This window comes from Notamacropus eugenii, chromosome 3 (assembly GCF_028372415.1).
Source record: "Notamacropus eugenii isolate mMacEug1 chromosome 3, mMacEug1.pri_v2, whole genome shotgun sequence".
Lineage (NCBI taxonomy): Eukaryota > Metazoa > Chordata > Mammalia > Diprotodontia > Macropodidae > Notamacropus > Notamacropus eugenii.
In genome coordinates, this window is record NC_092874.1 from 159,489,098 (window position 1) to 159,504,407 (window position 15,310).

The 15,310-nt window shown below is 33.6% G+C and overlaps 1 protein-coding gene across 9 annotated transcripts in view; it reads right to left on the bottom strand.

Annotated features, from left to right (window-relative positions):
* CACNA2D1 (calcium voltage-gated channel auxiliary subunit alpha2delta 1) overlaps positions 1 to 15,310 on the bottom strand; it is a 691,308-nt gene that overhangs the window by 98,910 nt on the left and 577,088 nt on the right. For all 9 annotated transcript variants that reach the window (XM_072653215.1, XM_072653214.1, XM_072653213.1 and 6 more), the window contains 2 exons: positions 13,366 to 13,524; positions 8,884 to 8,988 (listed from right to left, as the gene is read on the bottom strand). In XM_072653215.1, the coding sequence (XP_072509316.1) occupies positions 8,884 to 8,988; positions 13,366 to 13,524 (264 nt within the window). The remainder of the gene's footprint in view (positions 1 to 8,883; positions 8,989 to 13,365; positions 13,525 to 15,310) is intronic.

The following is a 15,310-nucleotide window of genomic DNA, read 5'->3' on the forward strand; positions in this document are numbered from 1 at the left end:
TCATAATGTCTTATTTTATATTAATAGTTTTACTTTATCAATATCTTAGCTTTTATTAAATAAGTCAGAGTATACTGACATTATTTAATCTCAACTATGTGCTTTGTAAAGAGTGACTATCTTAACTTTAATAACTAGCAAAATAGTTTAAAAGGATTATTTGAACAATTTTTTTTTTTAACTGGGAGAGACTTGAAACCTAAATGAAAGGACTCTAAGAAAGAAATAAGCTTAAAAGGAGCATGACATCAAGTAAAGAATGGTTGAGTCAAAGACAAATTGTGCTTCTGTTACTTATAACCTAAATGTTATTTGGGGAAATTACTTTGCTTCTCTGGGCTTAAGTTTCCTCATCTGTGAAATGGTGATATTTTCCACTATCTGTTTGAGGGAAACATTTTGTAATCGCATTCCAGAGGAATGAGTTTGTTCTTCCTGATTTCTTCATTTAAAAAAAAAAAAACCCAAAACTTTACCACTAGCCCTACTCTCAGCATTAGTCTATTGATAGATTGAACTATTTTGGACATTGTGGAATCCAAGCCTCTAAACAGAATTATTAGATAAAAAAGTTATTCTTCCCTCTCTCCATAATTCCTATAAGACTTTATCATTATTCATCACACAGTATCTATAATAAGTATCATAAGAAACCAGAAGGAACTTTTTCAATTTTGATTATTGTCCTAAGAATCTTTGAAGAGTTATTGATAATGAAATATAATTGGTGATCAGTAGTGCTACACTAAGCACAAAAAGCAATTTTCCAAGTACTAAACTGTTCCATTTAGTGTATGCAGATAATATTTCTAAGGCAAGGTATTACAAAAGAAAGAAGAATGTGAAGGCTATGTCCTATCTGGCTTGCAACCTCATTATTGATAGGTTTCTGTCTGGATCCTCCCTGACAAATAATATTTAAAAAACAAACAAAAAACTACAAAACAATATTTGTCTTGTCATTTGATAGAGGCTTAACTACAGGGGGAAAAAAACTCTTCTGAAAAAATTCCTTGTAAGCCCCAATTCAGGAAAGCCATTATCAGATGACATCTTTGATAATTTTGGTACTGGATCTTCCCTCTATCTCCCTAAAGTCATAATTTGAGATTGCAAAAATTATATACTTGAAGGCCAGGTTCCGAGTATCAAAATAAGCTAGACTCAAAATATCATTTCATCATTACCCATTCTCTTTTTTCCCCGATACTTTAAGCAATGGCCCTGCTCCTTGCCAAGTCTAAGTACAACCTCTCTCTTTCTCTTGATCTCATTTCCTTCTAAGGGACTTGCCCATTTGATTGTTCCCTCTATCCCATTTTCAGTGAATCTCTCTTACTTCACTGCATTCACTGGGTTTTTTTCTTTTTGCCTAGAAATATGTCTGTCTCCCCTATCCTAAGCAAACAAACAAATAACAACAAAAAAAACCCCACTTACTTAACCTTCCTTCCATTTTCTTATTTCTTACATTTCAATCAAATTCCTTTGCAGTCTGGCTTCTAACACTACCACTCAATTGAAATTGTTCTCTCCAGGATTATCCATGACATCTTAACTTCTATATCCAGTAGTCGCTGATCAATTCACATTTCTAATTCTTTACAGCTTTTGACACTGTAACCCATCCATACTTTTCTTCTACAACTCTCTCTCTTTCTCTCTCCCCCTTCCTTCTTACTTCCCTCCCTCCCCCCATTTGTCTGTCTTCTGTCCTGTCCTGCCTGTCATCTTTTCATTCATTAAGTGTGGCCAAGGTTCTCTTCTCTTTTCCATTCTCTTTAGTGATTTCATCAGGTCTCATAATTATCTTCTCTGCAGTTTACTCTCAGATTTATATTAACAGCTCTTCTCGATTTTGAATCCTTATAACAAAAAAACTCCATGTTTAATATTTTACCTGAGTGTCCTTTATGCATGTTATAGCTAACATTTCTTTTTTTTATTATTTATTTTTAATACAGTTTATAACAGATAAAGCAATTCCAACTTTTAGTCAGGTGATACTTCTTTTTAAAGCATATACAATATGGACCACAAAAGAAAAAAATTTTTTTAAACATTAACTGAGACACCAATAATATTTATGTTGCTAACTTCACAAGCTCTTGACCTGTCTCCACAGTATTACTAAGAATTAAAGGACCCTAACTTATTGTTGTTGGTCTAAAGTCCTATGCCTAATACCTTAATTTTAGACAACTTCGGATGCTCCCCTACCCATAATTATAGTCAACATTTCTAAAGCAAAAGTCATATTATAATTCCTTTAAAGTTCATCCCTCTTCCAAACAAGCCTACTACCCTTCCAATGTTTCAGTTCTCCTGGTTTGTGACACTGGAGTTATCCCTGATTCTTTCATCCCCCTCATTCAATGAATTGACACATCTGGTTGAGTATACTGCCATGATATCTTTCCTATCTCCACTCATAGGAATACTGTATTCATTAACTGTTGTGTGGGCTACTGAAATAATCCTAAATATATACCCAGCTTCCAGTCTTTTACCTGTTTAATCCATCCTGTTTACCAGTGGTGTCTAACTCAAATAGAAATAATTAATTCATACATAAGGATCCCTGAGGCCTACATATTGAATGATAATTGTAATACTACTAAAGCTACTTATTACTAATATCATAATATTAGCTATATTTTATTATATTTTTAGGAAGTGTGTTAAATAATTTCTAGTTATGTTTTAATCTGTTTTGGGTCACACTTGGGAACATTGTGGGCTTTATGCAGTCCTCAGGTAGCGAGTTTGACGACTTCGCTCCATATAACTGTCAAATGAGTATTCCTAAAACATAGATCTGATCACTGTAGTTCCATAGTGTGTACAAATCCTCAGTGGTTCCCTTCTGCCTCTAAGATGAATTTTAGATTTCCTAGTCTTTTTTTCTAGTTAATATTCATTCCCTGTTCCCATGAACCTGGCCTATTATTAATTGTTCATCATTCCTATCATTCCAACTTCCATCTCCAACCTCTGCCCAAGTGGTTCCCCATGACTGGAATGTGCTCTTCTCTTCACCTCTGCTTTTTAGAATCCGTAGCTTTTTTGTGAGTCTTAGCTCTGTTGCTAAATGTCATGTGAGGTCTCTCATCATTCCCTTAATTGTTAGGGCTCAACCTCTCCTGAAAATATTCTATGTTTACTTATCTGAGTATATGATGTAAATTATCCACTGGGCTGATTCATTCTCTGTCTCTGTCTCTGTCTATTGTGTCCACTGAGTCTAGCACAGTGTTAGGAACAGACTCTGCTTAGTAAATGTTTAGTGAATTATAATGAATACTGCTATTTTGTGACAGTTCACATGAACAGGTACATGATCCAGGCACTGAAATGATGAATTGATATAATTGAACCTGCCACAGTTAAGTGATAACAAAGCTACAGTAGCCCCACTACAACTAACACCACTTTTCCACTTTAAATGCTCATCTGGAGTTTCCAAATTGGGCAGTATTATAGTGTGACACTAGGGAAAACACACAAAACTTAGAATAAAGAGACCTTGGTTCAGATGGAGGTACTGCTAAGTTGTTAGTTGTGTGATCTTGGGCAAAGCACCGAAACTTCAGGGTTCTTCCTTAGTTTCTTCATATGTAAAATGAAGATAGTGATCAGAAGTTATAAGTAAAGCACATTTCAAACTGTATATCACCATATACAAGTGAGCTATTTATTTCCAGCTTAAGGATCTAATTTGAGGAACAAGATGCACTAGACACACACATCTATATGCATTCACATAACTCATGTATATGTATATTCATATACATATATGTGTGCATATATATATGTACATATATATATGCACACATATAAATTAAATGCCAGACACTTGTCAAATCAGTCTCTTCTACTGATATTAATATCTTGGCATTAAAAATGTATATGTAGCTTTATAAAACAGCTGTCAGAAATATAATCAAACAGTGGGAGAAGAAAATCTTTCTGTGACTTGATTGGTTATTTTTTTTAAAGAAATGCATAGGTTGAGCCATTTATTTAGTTGTTAATTACATACCTAAATACACAATCTCTTAAATAATATATTTGCACAGTAAAATAGATAAGGAAAAAATAATATTTTAGAATAGCAATGATATTTTTAGAGGCCTTAGGTCCAGAAATAGAATTACATAAAAATAAAATTAAAGTATTGATTCTTAATTCATTTTACTTCAATTATATGTGTAATTATACACATAAGTTCAGCATGGTATGGTGAATGGAGAATCAGCCTTGGAGACAGGAAGACCCAGTTTCTGGTGCCACTTTTGGCTTATACTTTCTGTATGACCTATTGAGGCAAGCCATTTAACCTCTGAGTGCTCTAAGCAGCTCTCCAAGCCCATAAATTTTAGAGAGGATAAATAGTAGGGGCAGTTCCTCATCTAAGGGTTTTTATATCAGTGAAATCATAGGTCTAGTCATAGATGCATGCACATGTATACATATATATACAAACACACACACATACACACACATATATATATATATATATCTTCCTGGCTCTAATGTACACCCTTTTACCTATGCACATATGTAAATGTAATTTTGCAAGCTGCCTTATTTAATTATGAAAATTATGCCCCTCCTCATCTGGATCGTGCTACTCCCCTCAGTTCACCATTCTAGTATATGTATTATCTCTCTTTTGTTAAGATGGAAGGTCCTTGAAATGGGGGCCTGCCTTTGCTTTGGTCTTTAGCAGTATTCCTAGCACTTAGCATGGTGTCTGGCACATAATAAAGGCCTGTTCAGTGCCTTTCCTATTTGTCTTTGGATTAACTCCCATTTTGATTCTTCTGAGATCAAAAAGTCCTGCAATTCACAGCCATGTGAGATTCCTGATAGAATACAGATACTAAAACTAATGAACACAGAGCCCCTATAGAGAAAATATCTATGTTAAAATAATTTTATTTGTATATAATGGCTCATCAGCTTGAAAAACTTTGTCAGTTTCCTACATTCTCCACTCTTGTTTATTCCCCAATATTAAGTCAATTTCCAAGTCTTGTCACTTCTATTTAAAATGTTCCCTTCTCTCCATTCATACCACAATCAGCACAAACCCTCATCACCTCATCACCTTTCTCCCTACTAGAATAGTTCTCTGCTGAGCTGCCCTGGGTTCAGATTCTCCCCATTGCAATTCATCCTCTACACAATTATCAGATTGAGATTCCTAAAGCACAGCTGTGAGGTGACTCCCCTACTGAACAGTCTTTAATGGCTTCCTGTTGACTCTTTGATTAAATACATGTTAATCTGTAGAGCACTTAAAGCCTTTTATATCTGATGCCAACCTCTATTTCCAGAATGGTTACATAGTTCTTGCTCTCATGGACACTGCACTCTGGCTTACCAGATCTATTCACTGTTGCCTACAGATGACATGACAACGTACATTATTACAAGCTTTTCCCCTGGGCCTGGAATGGTCTCTCTCCTCATCTCCATCTCTGGAGAACTCCATCAGCTCAAGTGCCACCTGCTTACACATCATTGTGAACATCACCTTACTCTTTATTTGTTTGTGCATCCCCAATACCTGGCATAGTGTCTGGCACGTGGGCCCATAACAAGTGCTTACTGCTTTATTGATTCAAGGCCCTCTCTTGTTTTACCAATTATTAGTGGGTCTTGGAAATTATTTTGCATTTACTTTAAATGTCTTTACTTATCTGTAAATAAAATAGGAAGTAAACTTAATTAGAGAAGAGACTGTCTCATTTTATTTTCATAGCAGAAGTTCTTGGCATGTGGTTAGGGTACTTAACAAAAGATTCTTGAATTTAATAAGTTATTTTCTTTTAAAGCACAAGAAAATTCATATGAATTTTGGTGACATCATTGAATTTCATCAGTGGAGAGAATCTCAGAGGCCATGTGGTCTAATTTTCTTATTTCACAGATAAAAATATTGAGGTCCAGAAAGGCTGTTACTTGCTTAAGGTCACACTGAGAACAAATGGCAAAGCAGAGATGTCTGACAACCAGTCCCAAGTGATTCAACATTTATGAAGAACATTAAGTCTGAATTTTGCTTAGGGCATGGCAGTCGTCTCTGGGACACAAAGACAAAAAATGGCATTGTCTTTGCTTCTCTGTGATTAGAAAGATATGGCAGAGACATCTTTAGGGGAGTATTGTGCCAATGTGCAGGGATGGAAGGCAGAGTCAGAAAGGGTACAGCTTCTTATCCAGCTTTGCTACACTGCAGAGTGCATGAAGGGCAGTAAGGTGAAAAAAGGTTGGAAATGAAAGGGTCCTTTAATGACTTACTGCTGATCCTTTCACATCTCTGTAATTAGAACAATACACTCCATATACTTTGTTCTTAAATTGCAATTTGTGCCAAAGATGTTCCCCTCTTGAGAAAATTAAGACATATTTCAAAGGGGCAAACTCAGACTTAATAAACATAGTGGTTGTTGTTTTTAAAAGAAAAGTACTTAAACTTGAACAACACTCCCACTATAAGATTGAATGGAACATAAAACTAATTTGGTCAGAGGGCATCAAAATATAATAAGCAGGTTTATCCAGCATTTTTTCACTGAAAATCTCTATGACCCAGCATTTACCACACACCTATAATATGATGATAATTGATGTTTACAGTGATGATCTGAAACCGCTTTGAACTAAAGCATCTTCTCAATTACCAGAAGGAGATTAAGTTGTGTTCAATATAACTTGAATGTAAAGTGAATTTAACTGTATTTGAATTCTTTGACAGCTGGGAGTCCAGGAATGGCATAATTGCCTATCAGAAGAATTAATTAAAATGATCACTCCATGCTCTGATCAGGACAGATAATAGAGAATTCAACAATAATTATAACAGAGCTGATGCTTCTATTATAATAAGATTGAAAACTCGGGACTTAATCCCAAACTCAATTCTGGTATCTTTTTTTAGTTAAAGAAGCATGCTTTTGTTTTGTTTACCCATAAAAGTGCCACTTGATATTTTTTAATAGAAATGAAGATTGTTGAGGGCAAATGTTTGCAATTGTTCATTTGTTTTCAGTGTTGCTTTACTACAGATGGGATGCATATGCTGGTATATGGTGGAAGGAACCAGAATGTTTTACAAATCCACTCAATGTATTCAAATGGCTTCCAGTTTGGACAATGCCAGCATACCATTAATCACACTAACAACTGATTTTCAAACACTTCAACTTTCACACTGTTTCAATATTACTGCTGACCTCTGTGCTCTTAAGAGGGGAAAAGAGTTGGATTTGAGGACTGAATTCAAAGGGAAATTGGTTAGAATTGCAGACAACTTCTCAGTGATCAGGTATTATTTAAATCCTAAAAATGAGTGGAGTATCAATAAGTTTATATAATTTAGCATGAAGTTTTTTTTTTCAGATTTCTTTTTGGAATATAATGCATCATAACTTTCCTTTTAAACAAAGTCTGTTGCTAATTTCTTTTCATTCTCTTATGTTATTTTTGTCTCTAATTTTCGCCATCTCTGTGTCTGGGTAACTACTCTCTTCCGTGTTTCCCTGTGTCTGATTATTCCTTCTTTTTGGAGTCTTTAGAAATAAGGATAGGATTGTATCTGTGCAGGTTCTATTTTCAGTAATATCAGAATAGGAGCGTATGTTTCATGCCATTTTACTAAATTATCAGTACGGAGGAAATCTTAAAAGAAACAAAGGAACTTCCCAATATCTTGTATCATAGTGGATTTATAAGAAAATGTGAATAAGGATTAAATAAGATGGCTAAATAAGTTGTCGTATATAATTGTCATGGAATGCTACTGTATTGTAAGAAATGATGCCTTGATCTTAGAAAAACATGGAAAGACTTGCACAAAGTAATGATGAGTGAAATAAGGAGAAGCAAGAGAATATTGTATACGGTAATAGCAAAACAATAACTTTGAGAGAATTAGTCATTTTGACTATTGTAAATACCCAAAGTAACTACAAAAGACATATGAAGGAAGAGACTATCTGCATCCAGAGAAAGAACTGATAAATAGAAGTATGTACAGAATGATTTTACATATACCCACACTCATACTCCCCCTTCCCCACACACACACTTAGGTCTAATGGTAGCCCCCTCTAGGAAGAGGGCCAGGAGACAAACAGGGGAAAAAAAATTTACATGATAACTTTAAAAGGAATAACAAGTTTTACCTAATAGACTTGCAGTTTCATGTGTAATCATTTTTAATTATATACTGTGTTATGGAAATACTTGCTTTATCCCATAAATTAAAAATAAAATAAATTTAAAAATTTTTAAAATATAAATAGAACTGAACAAGATGAAAAAGCAATGAGCAGCTGATACTGCCTTTTCCTCTAAAGACATTTTCATTTACTTCATATGTAATATACATGTTAGTGAGTGTTCATGTATATATTTATATCATATATACATATACATGCATACATATGACATAATAGATATCATATATTTTTTTAAATCTCTACCTATACTTATTTATTTGCATTTTGTCTCCTAGTTACACTGTAAGTTTCTTGGAGGTCTATAACTTGTTTCTGTATCCTCAGTACATAGTGAGTGAGTGTTTAATAAATACTTACAGAGAAATTGATGTCATGACTTGAAAATGACATGGTTGAAGAGAAAGCCCACAGAGAATCACAGATCCATTAAAAATGTGAGGAAGGCAATGCTGAACCCTACTAGACCATACCATTCAATGTGCATCAAATATCATTTATTTTTAATTCAAGAAATGACATCACCTTCTAATTCTTGATGACCAATATATTCCCAACCTACCCTTCACTCACACTTTCAACCAAAAAGAATTAGAAGAGTTTCCAAAAAAAAAAGTAACAAAATGGTACTTACTTTTTTGTCTTTGTTGTATTTGGTGAAAATCTCCTGTGCTCTCTCTTCACCTCCATCCGTAAACAGCATGATGATCTTATTACAATTGGCTCTAGAAACATTGTACTGTAAAACATGTATAATCCAGTTGTGTTTAGGATATAAAAGGGCATAGGATGGAAGCAACTAGAAAGCAAGGACACCACATATCTAACTGTAACTAAAAATGTTGGGGAGGATTTACACATACATGGTAAGGATTAATTCTAAGAAGGATTTTGGTGACTTAAAATATAATAAAAAAAAAATCAAACCAAAGAAAATGCTTCTTCATGGAAGTTCTTTATAGTGTTTTAAACCATCAACAAATAGAAGAGGCATGAGGAATTGTTACTTATTTAGACTATATCAAAAAGAGCTTTCCTGAAAGTTTCCTCATCTGTAAAATAGACTAATAGCCATACCTACCTCCCAGGATTTATTGCAAAGATCTAATAAGTTAACACATGAAAGGTGCTCTTTGAGAACCATAGAAAGTAATATATGAATGTCAATTGCTAAGTTGTTGGCTGCTACCTGAAGCAACCATAAGGAGCAAATGAATTCAAATAGAAAAAATTCAGATTAAAGAAAAAAAACAACACCTTTTAATAGATGGCCCTCAAAGTCCCTTCCTACTCTGAAGTTCTGTAATTCTACAAAATACTTTCTATAAGCATTTCAAAACCTTTGTGAAATTAGTAAATCATTGCCATCAGTTTTCCATTCACTTGCAATTCATACATTCGTTTCTTTAAGCAGGTGATTAATATCTTTTCTAACTACACAAAAGTGAGACAAAAAATTAATCTAAAAACAATCTTACAACAACTTTATCTCCAGGGCCTGAAGGAAAAAAGTTCCTTTAGAAGGAAGTTTAGGTTTATGAAAAAAAGACTATATGAAAAATATTAAATAACTTTTTTATTTGCCAAAATACTGAGTAGCAAAGAGCTAACCAATTTACAATTATGATCTTTTTAAAAAGTTCAATACTCTATTATAAACATGTATAATGATTATTATAGTTTGTATTTAAATCTGTACCTAAAACTTAGAAGTACATGCATGCTGCTGGTTCACTTCCCCCTCCCAATTTTCAAGGGATAAATAAATCTTACTTTCTGCTTTGTAGGGAGAACTCTGTGAAACTGTTTTCAAATGGACAAAAGATCTTGTTTTCATTAAATGATATTACTATATGCTAGAATTTTAGAATTTTTCAGGAGTCAGTTATAAGATAATCTAAGACATGTTTTAATAAAAAGTGCTTTGCTAAAGACAAATTTTGTCACTTTCAAATAATGGATCACTTTTTTTTTGAGAGGTGTGAATAACCTTTTTTTATAGTAAAAGAATTGTGATTCCATGTTCTCCAAAATACTCTTGTCATAAACTTTACCATTCATTTTCTTGGTTTAAAACTTCATCTGTTAAATTATTAAAATTTGTCACTTATATTGGTATGAACATTATCAGATTCTTTTCTGAGAATAGATATTGACTGGAAAAAGGGGAAAGTCATGAAGGCATTGGGTATTTGGGTAGGTGATGAGCAGACAATAAGACAAATTCTATCCATAATGTCTGAGATTAGCACTGTTCATGACTTACTGAATACCAAATTGTCTAGTATATCAGAGTATATTACAGTAAAATATGGTATATTTTTATCTAGTTACAAGAAGAATCATGTGAAAAATGAATGGATGGCTTACAGAGAAATAATTGGAGAGAAATTATTATTTGAATAAAACTAAAATGAATAGGCAAATGAAATTCAGACTCCTAATAGGGAAGACCCTATGAAACAGTAATATTTCAGGGAGTACTATTTGTAGAATTCATTCAAACCGGTGTCTAAGGTGGTGCCATGAGGTTCAGTGAGATGTCTAATTCTGTGTAATGCCTTCATCACTGATGTGGAACAGTGGATGCACTGTGTTGGAATGCAATTCTCAAACAGCAAGAAATCAAAAGATAGTTCAGGGACCAATGAGGATTATAAAAATTCTATTTTGCAATGTGAAATGGTAGAAGCATTTGAGGAATCATAATGATATTTGACTTGACAAAGGCAAGCCATGAAGATTGAGAGAAATTCTTTAAAAACAAAGATATTTTGCAATGTGAAATGGTAGAAGCATTTGAGGAATCATAATGATATTTGACTTGACAAAGGCAAGCCATGAAGATTGAGAGAAATTCTTTAAAAACAAAGATATTTCATATTGAAGAAAAAAATGGAAAGAAGAAATACTTAGAGAGACTTTGGGAATAACTGAGCACATATTAGAAAAGCATTTGCAAATGTTATGTGTTGGCACAAAAGGCCAATATGATTTGGATCCTATATGCAGAGGCAGCAGGTAATGAATCTGGGACTTAATATTTCCTCTCTAGTGAGATTGCTTCTGAAATACTACATTTGGTTTCAGGCACCTCATTACCAGACTATTATAAGCAAAACTACAGGGAATGCAGAAAGGCAAACCAAAATAATTAAAAGGCTATGACCCAGAAAACTTGATCACTATCTCAGGGCTAAAAAAACTACATTTGAAAATACTAGCCTCTTCCACTTCTAAAAGTGAAATGTTTCTAAATTTATGGAGAGTTAAAATAGATAATACTGTATTTTTCTTGTTTTTTAAACAATGAAATGAGTTTCATATGTGAAATCCAAAATACTTGTAATGTTTATCTATGTTTTTACCCTTTTTTCCCTAAATAATGTAGGGTTAAAATGAATTGAAGGGTGATTGGTTAGCTCCCTCAAACCAACAGATTTTTTAAAAAAAATTTCCATCAGTATAATTTTATGCTATCTTAGATAATAATTGAATGCCTCTGATTTGAATCGGTATTCATGTTTGGTACTGTTTTTTTTTCTTTTGGGAGAGATAAGAGACAAATCAAATAAAAGATAATAATACCATTTGCACCAATACTTATCATCAATAGGCTGATGATAACACATTACATAGACAAAACAGAACCACTATTTGGTTTCTATTTTTCCTCTTTACTAAAGAGAATGATTTTTCAATTTGAAATGATGGAACAAATTGCTAACATGGAAGCAAAATAAAAGTAAGAGAAGGCATGATAAGACAGCATCCAGTTATCCTTGTTAAGTTAAACACATGAGAGTTAGAGGAACCATATACTAAAACAGATGGCTCCAGGGGGCAAAATGAAAAATCACTGAAGTTGTAGAAAAGCAGATTTTGGCTCAGGGAAAAAAAAAAAAAAGAACTCTACAGAGCTATCCAAAAATGAAATGGACTCTGCTATTAGCAGGAATCTTTAAGAAGAGGCTGGATGGCCACATATTGGTATTTCTATACAAGCAATTCCTCCATGTACAGGGTTGGATTAGTTGATCTCTAAGATCTCTTCCATTTGGGAGATTCTATGATGCCATTCAAGAAGCATATCTTTAGTATATTTTTATTTAATATATCTTATTATAAGACATATGAAAATATAAATTTAATATAATACAAATGCAAAATTTATAAATATAAATATATTTATACATAGATATATTTAATATATCTTTAATAATTAAAGGTAATTTTTATTTCTGCTGAGCTTATTCCAAAGGCACTATGGGATTTACGGTCCTTTTCCTATTGGGCACCCGCACAACTTCTCTTCTTTTATATTATCAGTGGCCATAGTGTGGAGAGTGGAATTATATACTTAAAAACCACTGTACACCCTTGTGACCAAAACAGAATGCTTAAAGTTAAGTCAACTTTCCAATGACTGATGATTAAAAGTAAATGTTACTAGAAACATACTAGATAAATTGAGGAAAGGTTCTCAAAAGATTCAAGTAAATTCAACTCAACAAACATTTATTGAGTGCCTTTAGTATAAATTTTGAAATTGATGAGAATTGGAAAAATCCAAGGAATATTGCCTTCCTGGATAGGTTCATGCACATCTAACTTATTCATAAGATCATAGATTTAGACCAGGAAGGGACATCAGAAGCCAACAAGTTTAAACCACTTATTTTACAGATGAAGACAGTGATGTATTGCCCAAGTGACTTACCCAAGGTTTCACAGCTAGTTAGTGGCTGAGGCAGGAACTGAACCCTGATCTTCCTAATTCTACTTTCAGCACACTTACTATTCAGTATTCACCAAATATCACTCAATATATTTTAATTTGATTTTTAATGCAATTCTAATTCGATTGTTTGGGAGTGGGAAACAAACCAAGTTAAGAAATATTTCTAAAAGGAGTGAAAAAATGGATGTTTCCCAATTTAAAATGATCGTGATCTTGAAGCAAAGCAGAGGGAAAGGGGGGAAGGATGGTTGGCTCCCCACTAATGACAGATGAAATGGAGTGTTGGCTTTTGTTCCAAATCAGATCTGGAAATTGGACATTGACCTTCTGTTTCTATGGTTTAGGAATCATCTGAGAAGTGATATGAATACTTACATTGAGCAGCTGCTCAAAAGCAAAACTAAAGCCCTTTTTATAATCTGTGATGCCTTTAGCAGTGATGTTGTTCACAGCATCTTTCAGCACTTTCTTGTTTCTTACATTAGCTTGGACAAGATGTTGAAAGCAGCTCACATCCTGGGCATTGCTGTTAAACTGAAAAACAAAATAATATATATGAAAAATAAATTCATGGTTTCCTTTTCATTTTTCCCTTTTATGTTTCCAAGCACATGGTTCTAGGTTGATTATCTTATCTTTAAAAGGAAATCTAAGTAGAAGGGCAAGTCATAAATAGGTAGGTTGGGTTAAATAAGGGGATTAAACTTTAAACAATGCCTTTCTATGCAATGCAATACACCAGTAAATTAATCTCAGTTTTCTCATAATTAAAATTAGGATAAGGGACTAACCCTTCATCTGAGTTCCTATTCAACTCACCTTGTATAAAGTTTGTGATTCTATGAAAGCTTAGAAAAGCAAGACATAACCAACGTGTTTGAATACGTAGAATGATTTAGGGAAAATTCAATATTTCATTGCCTAATTAGATGAGGCATGTTGAGAGAATTTAGTTCTGAACAATAGGGTAGAGATTTAATAGATTTAAGATAGATGGTTCCAATAACTGGTTCCATCTTGAGCACTATCCTCAGTTCTAGAACAATCAAATAACAGAGTAAGTGAGCCCTTCTGGATTTATAAAAAGATGTAAAGTGTAAGACCGCAGAGATTGTCAGTGGTGAGCAAATGTTGATACTCAGATGATAGCAAATGCCTATGCATTAAGAAAATGTCAGGTCAAAAGATGCTTTAGATTTACATAAAACAGGAGACCTCTGTAACAACACTATATTGATTTAAGAGAAGAAAATCCTAAAAGGTAAGAGGATCCAAAAATGTACATTTCTAAAGGCTGTGATGAACTGAAAAAGTTTCTCTAACAACCCAAACAAAATATAAACAGTGGAAAGATATGTGAAGACACTCGGGTCTCAGGAATGACAAGCAAAGCAATCCATTTGCCCCTGGGGTGCTTGTTAGCCAAAGGGGAAATACCGATTTGTTGGAAGTCATATGTCACTTGTATCCTGGAGTTTTGCATGTAGAAAGGGCTTGTCCAAGTGGTGAATTGATCTTTCTGCTTGAATGATTCAGAAGAAAGGCATCTTGTCATAAGGAAGGACTTCAATGACCTACACTACATGTCTAGACATGGAAGCAACACAATTCATGGAAACACAGGAGAATAATAATTATAGGAGACTGTTGGAAATCTGTTTATTTTTTAATTAGCAAAATAGAAAGTGGATCTTTTTAGAATTTTGGTGTTTGGAAGCTAGAATTTTAATTTCCGTTAATAGCACTATATTCTCTTTAAATTCTGAATCATACATTAATTTTATTTTGGAAGTGGAAGAACTTTACAAATACAATTTAGTTATTGTACAAGTCAAGAAACTGAGGCACAGAGAAGTTAGGTGAATTTCTGTAGGTGATAATGATGTTTAGGTAAAATGAGGTCTTTGATTCCTAGTCCCAAAATGTAGAAACATATCACATATTTTTAATTTAAAATATTTTTTGCCTTTAAGTATCCTTCCAACATATTAAGTATATTCTCATTCCACACATTCTTTACATGGCAATAAGCCACACACATTTCAACTTGTCTTTGTTATAATTTGCTTTCTCCTTTGAAGTATTCTAAGCTTTTATTATCATATGGTGGCATCTTAAAATTTAGATATGAAAAAGACATGCAGTCATGGCAGCTAGGTGGCACAGTGGATAGAGCACTGAAAAGTCAGTTTAGCCCTGACCTCAGAAACTAGCCGTGTCGCCTTAGTCAAGTCCCTTAACCTCTTGTTTGCCTGTTTTCACAACTGGCAAATGCTAGTGATAATAACATTACATATTAGGGTTGTCTGGATCAAATGAG